Raw genomic sequence first — 10,957 nt, forward strand, 5'->3', positions numbered from 1 at the left:
TTTCTGCATTTACAGTATTGAGTGATACCAGTAGAGCGTAGGCTCCGATTTGTTTTCGATGTCTTTTTATGTGTTTTTATCGCGGTTTCTATTTTGTCAGGTTTCTCTTTGTCTGCTAGCTTTCAAGAAAACCTGACAAAATAGAAAGCCTGACAAAAACGCCCCAAAAGACGTCAAAAACAAGCCGTAGCTAACCCATGCTTATTCATCACTTTATACTGTGCTGATTTTGGACTTTTGCAATTATTTACGGAAACAGCTCATTCAATTAAATCAAATGATTACCAAAGCGTACAACAATTTCTTACGCTTCCCGCCTCGTTCATTGTAGTTTGCTGTACCCCACTCAAAGACTGACGTCACAGAATCGTCACGGACCGCTGGATATCAGCGGCCATTATAAGATTCACACAACAAGCAAAAAGCACACGTTTCAAACAGAGCTGGATTTGTAAAATAATTATTATTTCTGCTTTTAGCTTAAACCTCAGAAGAGAATAGAACAGCTTCTTTGCGCCCAACGTACATTTACAACACACTGATAAGTTACATGATCACTGCAACAGTAATCTGAACCGTCCAACATTAACACTATGGTACATGTATTGACTTTCATTACGATATATACATATAGATGTGGCGCACTCGAATACATACGCTGCCAGGAAATTATACAACAAAACTATAAATATCATAATTGAGAAAATTGGCTTGGCCAACGTCATCTAATCTGAAATCATGTTGCAACTAAAAGCAATGATGAGCAAATAAGTTATATTCAGTATAACTTTGTCATTACGTCAGCTCATCCGTAAATAAATACAAGCAATCGCGGCAAGTTAGGAAATACCGCTCGTTTAACAAGTGATTGTCATTGTCGCTTTTTTAACAACAGTACGATATAATATTGTTCTTTTGATTCCGTTTGCGGTCTTGGAAATTCCTAAAACATCTACTAGCAGTAACATTAAAACTGCATGTACTTGTCTAAATATTTGTGAAATACTGTAAATGCAAAAATGTTCGCGGTGGTTTTATGTTCGCGGTTTTCGCGGCGACCGTTTCACCGAGAACATTTTTGTCTAATACTGTAGCAGTATGTGCCTAAAGCATTGCCGTGAAATTAAAACCACCGCGAACAGTCCATTTTCGCCTTAGCGCGAAATAACAACCACGCGAACTTAAATGCATTTACAGTATTTTCCGTACCTAAAATCTAATACAGTCTAGTAAGGCAGGGGATAGCAGATATTGCACAATTCCGTCCGGTGACGTTGGTTGCTCTCTGTGACGTCATAGAGGACAATGGTTCGACCACAAATGTCGTCGTCTTGTCGGTTGAGATCGAACTTCTTTTGAGGTCGTCCTGAAAGACAAAAATAGAAAAAAAAGTTATTTTAAGGTGACCTCTATTTTTGTCAGGAAGAAAAACATTTTATTTCGATACGGTACTAATGGAACTTCCTTTATCATTGAATTACACACCCTTTCCACAAGCGCCGGCAACCGCCGAGCGACAAAAGATTTGGCAGATTTTTCAGTGAATTTCATAAACAAAGAAAGAATATTTTTTACGTTTTGTGTGTTAGTTTTCTTTTAAATCACAAGTTTATATCATATTCCAATTTTTAAATCAATAGTTACACAAATCCAATTTTGGTAGCTCAGCGACGGTTGTCTAGTGGAAAAAGGGTCTTGGTTGAACACCTTGTGACCAGTAGTGGGTCATTATGGTATGCTAATAACCGTAACTCCCTAACATTTAAAAAAATTTTAACATTCAATTTTTAAATTAATGGTCACACAAATCCAATTTCGGTCGCTGTACGGTCGCTAAGCGACGGTCGTCTAGTGGAAAAGGGGTCTTGGTTGAACACCTTCCAACCAGTAGCGGGTCATTATGGTATGTTAATAACCGTAACTCCCTAACGTCTCTTTAATAAACTCCCCGTCGCCCTCCGACAGTCGCTTTGTGCGCTGCCCTTTCGCGCGGGGTGAGTCGTGCCCGGTGTCCGCCCCGACATGACGTCAGGACAAAACCGACAGGCAGGCTTCAGACTGGGCAGAATCGGAATGTCGAGTCGTGAGGAGGGGACTGAGCCACCCCGTGGGGCGGGACACAATGGAAAGACCTCCCCTCGCTTTTAGCAAGCCATTTGCCACTGTCTGGACGGCATTTGACTGAGGACAGCCCGCCCTAGCTACTCTCCAAGCAGAGGAGTGGGTCCGGCAGGTTTTTGACGTGTTTTTAGGCGTTTTTGTCGGGGTTTCTACTTTGTCATGTGTTTTTTTTTTTGTCTAGCTAACCCCATGACAAAGTAGAAAGCCCGACAAAAACGCGTAAAATTACGTCAAAAACCTGCCGGACCCACTCCTCTGCTTGGAGAGTAGACCCTAGTCTCTAACAGGCTCCGCGGATGGCTGGAAAAATGGTAAAAATTGGCCTTATAGAGTGAATAGTATGCTAAGGGAGTCGGCTACGGAGAGAGGCCATCCAGAGCGGCAAACTGTACTCCTATAGCAAACTAAACCCTCTTTCATGTTTTCCTGTCTATTTGGCAAGTTTCTACTCTTTCCAGCGGCCTCTGGAGCCTGGTAGAGGCTACGTCGACCCTAGCCTCCTCCAGGTCTTCCTCTGGGGGTTTGGATCGTAGAATTCGACAACAAGGGGAATAAATGGCCAGGATAGTCAGTCCACGGAAAGTTTAACACTCCCCCCTCCGAGATACCATAGACAAACTACGCAGCCAGCTAAACCAAAGTCCCCTGGCAAAAGTGGGATCATTCGTCTTCCACTGTCTCGGAAAAAGAAGTCGAACCCAATAAGTTAGAATGTAGTGCCTGTCGTTAAACTAGAGTTGTAGAATACTATATTGTTCACTATCTGTCCGTTCTTTCCATGTTAAATGTATTTGAAATTAACCTACGGGCAAGAACTTGCAATAAACTTCATATATTATTCTCCCTATAGCCAGCATAGCCAGTCTGGTAGAGACTAGTCGGACCTCTTAGCTCAAATTGCCATGAATGTGTTTCCCATACGGAGCACAACAAAGCCGGGAGCCACCCCACCCGATCCAGTGTACATGTACATTCCATACATGGCAGCAACCGCGCCACAACTTATGCCTCATTTCCATATCCGAGTTTCCCTTTAGTCCGTTATTTTTAGGTAAACAGATTAGAGGCCAGGTTAGCCACGCGCGAAGGGGGTATGACGTGTTTTTCGGTCTCGTAGACACTGCCGTTACAGACAATTACTGGGACCAAGGGATTGAGAAGTTTCTTTGACGTCATCGTATTCTCCTACTCACTACAGCAGACGTTTTCATGAAGTGGTTATTTAGATTAGTCTCGTTCAATGCTATAAATCACACTTTCTGACACATGCACTCGTGTAAGGTTTCATCTTTAGCTTTGCATTTGTAATATACTTTCCAAGCAGATGTTAGGCCCCGACTTGATTTGGACTTCATTTTAGACGTTTTTTTGGAAGGCCAATGCCTACAAATAGCCTTAAAAGACGTCCAAAACATACATTTCAAGCAAAGGCTAGGCCCTGGCTTTTTTTGGACTTCTTTTTAGACGCTTTTGTTGGAAGGCCAACGCGTACCTGAAAAGACGTCCAAAACAGTCCGAGTCCTAACCTCTGCTTGGAGAATATCCTTGCCAGCCAGTTGTTTACCAGATGCAGGGTTTAGTCAAAAAGCAAAAATAGAGTTCTTGAGACCTCAAAGGGAGTATTGGAAAAAATAGACCAAACGGTCCTGTGAAAACAATTTGACGATGTGACCGGGTCTAATGGCTCAAGGCTGGGCAACAATGTGGAAAATAAGTTCGAAAGGTCACAAAACAGACTTCAAAGGTCACAACAGCAGGAAAACCTCTGTCACTGGCTACAGAAACTCGTGTTTTTCTCAATGAAAAGTTAGCCTGAACACGAATGAAATGATAAGTTTGTGGCCAAAGGAGGTTTTCAGTGTTGGATATCTAATAAAAAAACGTTGAGCATTAAGAGAAGGACAGGAGAAACCATGTTCCGTATCTAGTGATGAAAGATCTGGCCATAGGTGCAGGCCTCACCCCGTAACATTACAGTGGGCTGGCGTAGGAATGGACAGTCCACACCACCTGATATAATACACTTGCATTCTTCTTTTAACCTTTCGATAACCCCAGTTGTCGTCTGAAAATATCAGAATTATCATTTGTGGCTACGAAAAGCCATTCACACATCCACTCTCAAGACCTGCCAAGTTTCACTAGCACTGACGAAATCACACATCCTAATTTACGCGAAATTTGTAGTTTTAATGTTCCTCACCTTGCAAACTGTAAGATGTTTAGCCAAATCTTGGAAAGGACGTCCGCGGATGATCTGATAAAGAGAAACATCTTGTTATAGCAGGCAAAGTGCACATCAGTTTCTTCAAGATTCCTTACCCATTACTTAAGGAGTACTGTGCGTACAGCTAGCATGATGAGACCCAAGACAGTAGTTGGATGTCGGATACCACTTAACCTACCATAACTTCTCACAAAAAGTGTATACACCAAAAATGAAACCCTATAGTCCACAAATGTGTGGTAAATACTAATAGGACGTTTCATAAGATTTGAAATGCGTCTATGAAGGTTAGAAATCCAGGTAATGACAAACGCAAGAAAACAGTTACTCAAGCACCTCAACTGGATACATTTTAGAAACGGCCAGGTAGCATCCACTGCAGTCACCGACGAAAGGTAGTGCAAGCTACCTGAAACGTCTGACCGTTTTCAAAATCCATCCAGTTGCTTGTGAATCTTACGTTCTTGCGAAATTTGAAAAAAAGAAAGTCCATCTTACCTCCTGCGCCCCATCTCCCGGACCCTTCCCTCTGACATTGGACAGGGAAGCTGAGACACAACTCCTCCAGTAGACTTTCCACCAGACGAGTTCTCCCCTCTCTAACATGTCTTCGGATAGCGCCGATTAGGATACGAAAACGCTGGTCGCGATTAATTTCGCCTGCCGTTACAAATGTAGACAACATGTCGACAATAAGGACCAAGTGAAGAAGTTTTCTAGTCAACATACTGGTGTGGAGGTGTGTTTTGTCCTAGCAGGTTCGTCCGTGCCTCATCGGTGATGGTTTGAGGAGAAAAGTTTTCCTTGCCCTGTTTTATACCATCGTCAATGAAGGGTAACCCGGTCCCCTGGGGTGGAGGGACAATGGTGGAGAAAAATGGTTGCGGCTGGAGGTCTCGGCTCGGATTGCGCCATTCGGGTGATGAGGTGTGGCACGATTCTGTCGTACGTTGCCATGACGACCAGTCAAGGTCTTTCTCTCGTCCAACATCGCGTCGTTATCCTACGATATGGTGTCTACCATTCTATTTTTTCTACAACCTACTGAACTCAAAAGAACGCCGAGATGTGATATGTTGCCTATGAATAGTGAGTCATATAATTTAGACTGCTCATAGATATACAAGTCCAAGGAAAGATTTCGCGAAAACAGAGTATGATCAAGAAGAGCAACTATGTCTTAACCAGGAACAATGAAGTCACCCTGCACCTTAAACTTGATTCATCAGAAATATTTAGTCAAACCAAAGACATTATACACTATCTTTGGTCAATCCTTACTTCAGAATTACAAATATATTCAGAGGGATATTAACGTACGTTTTACACAAACTAAACTTATAAGATTTGATCCAACCTACAGCTAAATACAATCAGCATTTCCAGTTCAGAGATTTCAAAATAAAAGCCTTCGCTGTTCAAACCAAATCCTTAACAAAGTGAGGAAACCTCTTTCTCCATAGTTTCATTCGTTTTCTTTACAGAAGAAGCAGATCACCACAAAAGGCCAACATTTGTTTTGAGAAGAATATGGTATTTCTTTCCCTTGTGTTGAGTTTCCAAAGATACAAGTCTTGTAGGGACGGCCTCCCTTTGTTTGTGAAGGATGACGTCATTGATCTTTCTCTAAGGACGACATCTACCCAGAGGATGCCATGATATCATTGCCGTAACCATAGCGACGAGACCGCGACGAGACGTACCCCACGTGCCACCGCACGTGAAACAAAAGATGACGTAACGTTACTATGGTAACAGTTTACAAATGCACTGAACCTTACCTTAGTCAAGCTGACAACAATGGTTAACATTGCTGACATAAACATTGGGCTATAGGTTACACTAGGAGTTTGCCTGTTCAGCTATCTTGGTCCCATTTCTCAACTTGAATCCAAAGGCTTTGATAGAAGAACTTTATTGCACGACAATTGTACATGGTACAAAGTATGGCAAGAGTTCGTAAACATAATACAAAGTATAAATATAGAATAAAACTTAACATCCTAATTACTAATACAATACAATAAGGGCTAGCATACGTTTTGATATAGTGTAACAGTTGTAATCGAGTTGGTTTAATCATTAATTTTGGTATTTTGTTCTAATGTGAAAGCAGTCGTTTAGATATTTACCTATTTTCGCATTGTGGGGATTGTTGCATTTAAATATATACTCAAAACGGTGATATACGTCGATGCCCTACCCCTCCCCTTCTCAACACACATACACACTAACACACATAAACACATACACATACACGCACGCATACATACACATATACATACGCATGCACACACACACACACACACACACACACACACACATACATACGTACATACATACATACATACATATATAAACACATGCGCTCACGCACACACTCACATACACATACATACATACAGGCACATATAGACATGCAGACAATTCCAAAAGAGCCGACATGGGAAAATGAAGATGATACTATTGATACTATGAAGCAGTACCTTTTTTTGTTTGAACTTTGTTTATTCATGAGAGGCTTAAATCGTCCTGTAGGCCACTTTTCATTGATAAAGATGAACTTTTCCTCAGCTTTACCGTGATGCTTTTTCTTCATTGGAGAGTGGCCTGTTACATCTTATTCAGTGGCTAAAGATAAACTTTTCATCACCTTTGGCGCATGGTGCGATCTTTTTCTCTTCAACGGGGAGTGGCCTTTTCGGATTAAGTAGCCAAAGATAAACTTTTCGTCAGCTTTGGTGTGATGTTTTCTCTTCAATGGGAGTGGCCTTTAAATCGTATCTCAAAACTAAAGATAAACTTTTCACTCGCTTTGGCGTGCGGTTTTCCCTTCAATGGGGAGTGGCCTTTTAGATCTCATTTACATGTGAAAAATACAAATCCCGCCCGGTGGGAGGGGTGTGATTCATCCGCCTGACACTTGGACAATATCAGCTGTCACGTCTCAGTCTGGGGACCATCTACTTCAGCTTCTTAACACCACGACGACGTCTTTGTTCTGCCAGACTTCCGTGGTTGATCGTATTTGCACGCATGGTTTGTGGCTCCTTGTCCGCCCATCAAGCCAGTCCACCCACGAGCCTTGCTGAACGCGGAGAGATTGTCAAGGTCGCGCCAATCTCTTTATATTTAAATTATAACGGCCACCGGAATTGTGCAGGTGATTGACAGGTATTAATGGGAGGGAGTTCCGGTCAACTTAGAGATTTTCCAGTTGTCACCAATCGAGATTGTTCAATTCAGAGTACACGACCCCACCTAAATCACGTTAAACCTCCTTGTCGAGTTGCGTTGCTGCAGAGAGGTGGGTGACATATTTAGCGTTGTTTGTATTTTCATGTATATTTGTACTCCATTGACGATAGTAGAATGGGAGATGACTTTCCGACAAAGCCTTGGGTCCTAGTCGCTCCGATGATTAGTTCTGGTAACACAAATTCCTGTCATGCTATTGTTGATTGACTCTTGAAATAAGACATCCAATCGATCAAGATGACATAATTCAGTCCGATGTCTATATCTCAATGTACTTGTTGATTGTCTGCCATTTGATTGATTGCTCGCTGCAATCATCACTTTATTAGTTAGTGATCAATACACGAAGATTCTTCTTGTAATGACACGATTGGTGTCAGTGTTTCAGTGATTCCTAGGCTGAAACTTAGGAAAATTTTGTATACGTCTTAATGTCCCAACATCTGTTTTTGAAATCAAATTGTCATGCAGCTATAAAGGTTTCACAGAAAGTGTCGGTCAGCAAATTCTCCGTGATCTGACAATTATAATCTAACATACTATTAATATTCATAAGTCGATAAAGGTTATACATCGATTATAAGTCTCTATCAGACTAACTACGCCGGCTATAAGGAGAATATTTGCCAGGGTTTCATTTGCATGGCAGATTGGCCCGTCTCTCCGTAGCCGACTCCCTCAGCATATTATTCACTCTATTTGGCCAATTTCTACTATTTTCCCAGCCATCCGCGGGGCCTTGTAGAGGCTAAGACATCCAGGTAGTATGCTACACAAGAGAACAGTTACTCAAGCAACTGGAAAATTTTGTTAACAGTAAGACGGCCAGACGTGAACAGTAAGACGGTGGATATTAAGTAGCTAGTGAACTCCAAATTCTAGTTCAGTCACTGAGGAAAGACAGCGGATGCTGTCCAAAACGTCTGACCGTTTACCAAATTATCCAGTTTCTGAAGTAACTGTTATTTTGCCTACTAATCCTCTACGAAATCTTCACACTTCACGGCAATGTTTTGTAGAGTCGTCTTTCGCTTGGCACAGATAAAAGGTCAACGGAAATACGCTAGTACATGTAAACAAGGTTACCCTTTCTTATACACATGATCTTGTAACATTTCTCTATCTTTGGTTACATCTTCTTTTGTGCTCATTGTTGTTTAAGTTCAAGGACTTGTCAGTCTTTGGTATTTAATGTGATTCTGGAAATGTATCGTATTGTATTCTGTTCATTTTTCACCGACCAAACAGCAAATAAATAACGGTCCACCGCAGGTGGGCTACAGATCTAGGACAAGGTTGCAATGTATTTCTCGTCACAATGAAGTTGAAGCCAAGAAAAAGGCAAACACAAGCTCGACAGCCGCAACAACAACCCCAGCTGACAATCATTATTGTAGAAAATAGATGTCCACAAGTAGGATAGCTGTTTTGCATCAAGGTGCACGTACAAAACGTGTTTTTGCGTGGGCTATAGGTACGATGTTTTCCTTCGAATTTGCGAAAGATGATAACACATTCCCACCAAAGGAAGCATATTCTATACTACGATAGTTTAACGTACCTTTGAGGGAATCTGAGCAGAAAGTAAAGTATCAATCACTATGAACCACTAGTGCAGTTTCCACACGATATTCACTACTCTTCAAGCAGAGGTTGGTGGAGAAGATTGTGACCTTTTTATCATATGCCCCCTTCCTGTCTTGGAGGAGAGTGCCAACAGAAAACGGGGCATGTGATAAAAAGGTCACAATCTTCTCCACCAACCTCTGCTTGGAGAGCAGATATTCACCGCTCATGTTGAATAGATTAAATCGCATTGCTTGCTCGGCAGTGCATTGGATGAGTCAAACTCAACTTCTCATCTGAACACATTTCGCGTGTAAAAGCCACAGGTTGGTTTACCTTTATTGTTGCTACCGGCTTCTTGAACCACTGCCACAACGCTAAATAGATAGAAAGTTCATTTGCAAGTTCATGCCCGAAGACTAACTGCAAGTATCTTAAAATTGAGTATTGTAAGTTTTGTAATGTTTAACTTATGTATGTATCTCTATTGCTTTTAGATTACGTTTGATTGTAAATTATACTGCATTTCAGCCTATGAAGGCTGCTACTGTATGTTGTGCCTTGCAACGACGTAATAAACCATTCATCCATTCATTCAAGTGCGTTGTAGGAACACAGGGAACATACATGTGACAATGTACTGCGATTGACATTATTGTAACAAGAAACTACTCAAATACTATGTCTAGACAACTTGGGGTTGGCTTCTGTTTTGGTACTAGAGGAAGCCGAACTTTTTTTATAATTTGTGGGTTCTTGATTTTCTGAGAGGAAAGTGGTTTTCTGTCCCTCCTTGAACGTGTGAACGTTGGGAGAGACATGATTCCTAGCTTGGTAAACAAACCTATCATTATATTTTATGTATAACTTTATTTGCAAAGTCATACTCGTGGGCCACTTGCAAGGGTACTAAACAGTCTATTCTATAGATCTTTCTACATACATTACTGGGGGTGTTTGACTTCTTGTTTGGAGGCAGTGGCTGATGAAAAGTCCCACGTTTTTAATGATCATTAGGTTTTCTGATTTGAGGAGAAATATGTTTTTTTGGAGGTCTTCTAGATGTTGAAAGCTCGGGAATATTGTTTTAATTGTTTCGAAAAGCTTGTTTCTTTCATCCTCATAATGAGGACATTTCTCTATTTGCAGAGAGGACAGAAGAGCATAGGTTAGGATACCAGACTACATGATTTCTCCATCCTTACTTGTGACCTCAAAAGTTACTCGCTAATGATTTGTAGTAGGAATTTCGCACGGCAGCCGTGGCGAATGGTTCACAAAGACCACCCGGAACAACATGTCGACCCGGGCCAGGGACGCGCTTCGTTATGTGTCAAAGGTACCCTGACTCCTGACGGCCATTCAAGCCGTGATGTGTGGGTGTGAAGACTACAGGTGTCATGGGGGTTTCGGTTAATAGACTGTGTTTGATTGACAGGTTAACTGGACGTCATGTTGACATGAACTAGCCAGGCCTATTCATTAAAAGGATTAATATTGATGAACTTTATGATATGTGCATTTTGGGGGGAGGGGGTGGTATGTAATTGATGTATCGATTGATCATCTGTCTGTCTGTCTGTCTGTCTGTCTGTCTGTCTGTCTGTCTGTCTGTCTGTCTGTGAGAGTTTTAAATGGCATAAAAAGTGCCGGAGATTAGTTTTGATCTCTTGAGTGAAACGTATGTAAAGACTGTATGTCGTTGTGTAAAGACTAGGATTCTACAGCACGTACTCTTACCTCGACAATACAGCATGGCCCAAGTAATTGTTCGCGATCTTACAG

The 10,957-nt window shown here is 41.6% G+C and overlaps 1 protein-coding gene across 1 annotated transcript; it reads right to left on the reverse strand.

Annotated features, from left to right (window-relative positions):
* Positions 1 to 989: 989 nt before the first annotated feature.
* Positions 990 to 5,399, reverse strand: LOC136427315 (uncharacterized). Its single transcript, XM_066416125.1, has 3 exons — positions 4,847 to 5,399; positions 4,325 to 4,378; positions 990 to 1,366 (listed from the first exon to the last, which is right to left on the reverse strand). The coding sequence occupies exons 1-3, from the start codon at positions 4,952 to 4,954 to the stop codon at positions 1,217 to 1,219; spliced, it is 312 nt and encodes a 103-aa protein (XP_066272222.1). The 5' UTR covers positions 4,955 to 5,399; the 3' UTR covers positions 990 to 1,216.
* Positions 5,400 to 10,957: the final 5,558 nt, after the last annotated feature.

Source organism: Branchiostoma lanceolatum, chromosome 2 (assembly GCF_035083965.1).
Source record: "Branchiostoma lanceolatum isolate klBraLanc5 chromosome 2, klBraLanc5.hap2, whole genome shotgun sequence".
Classification (NCBI taxonomy): domain Eukaryota; kingdom Metazoa; phylum Chordata; class Leptocardii; order Amphioxiformes; family Branchiostomatidae; genus Branchiostoma; species Branchiostoma lanceolatum.

Excerpts from the sequence above, each read along its gene's own strand:
- LOC136427315 (XM_066416125.1), bottom strand. The coding sequence starts at position 4,954 with ATGTTAGAGAGGGGAGAACTCGTCTGGTGGAAAGTCTACTGGAGGAGT. Across the intron at positions 4,379-4,846 it reads CGGGAGATGGGGCGCAGGAG|ATCATCCGCGGACGTCCTTT; the intron begins GTAAGATGGACT and ends TCTCTTTATCAG. Across the intron at positions 1,367-4,324 it reads AACATCTTACAGTTTGCAAG|GACGACCTCAAAAGAAGTTC; the intron begins GTGAGGAACATT and ends TTTGTCTTTCAG.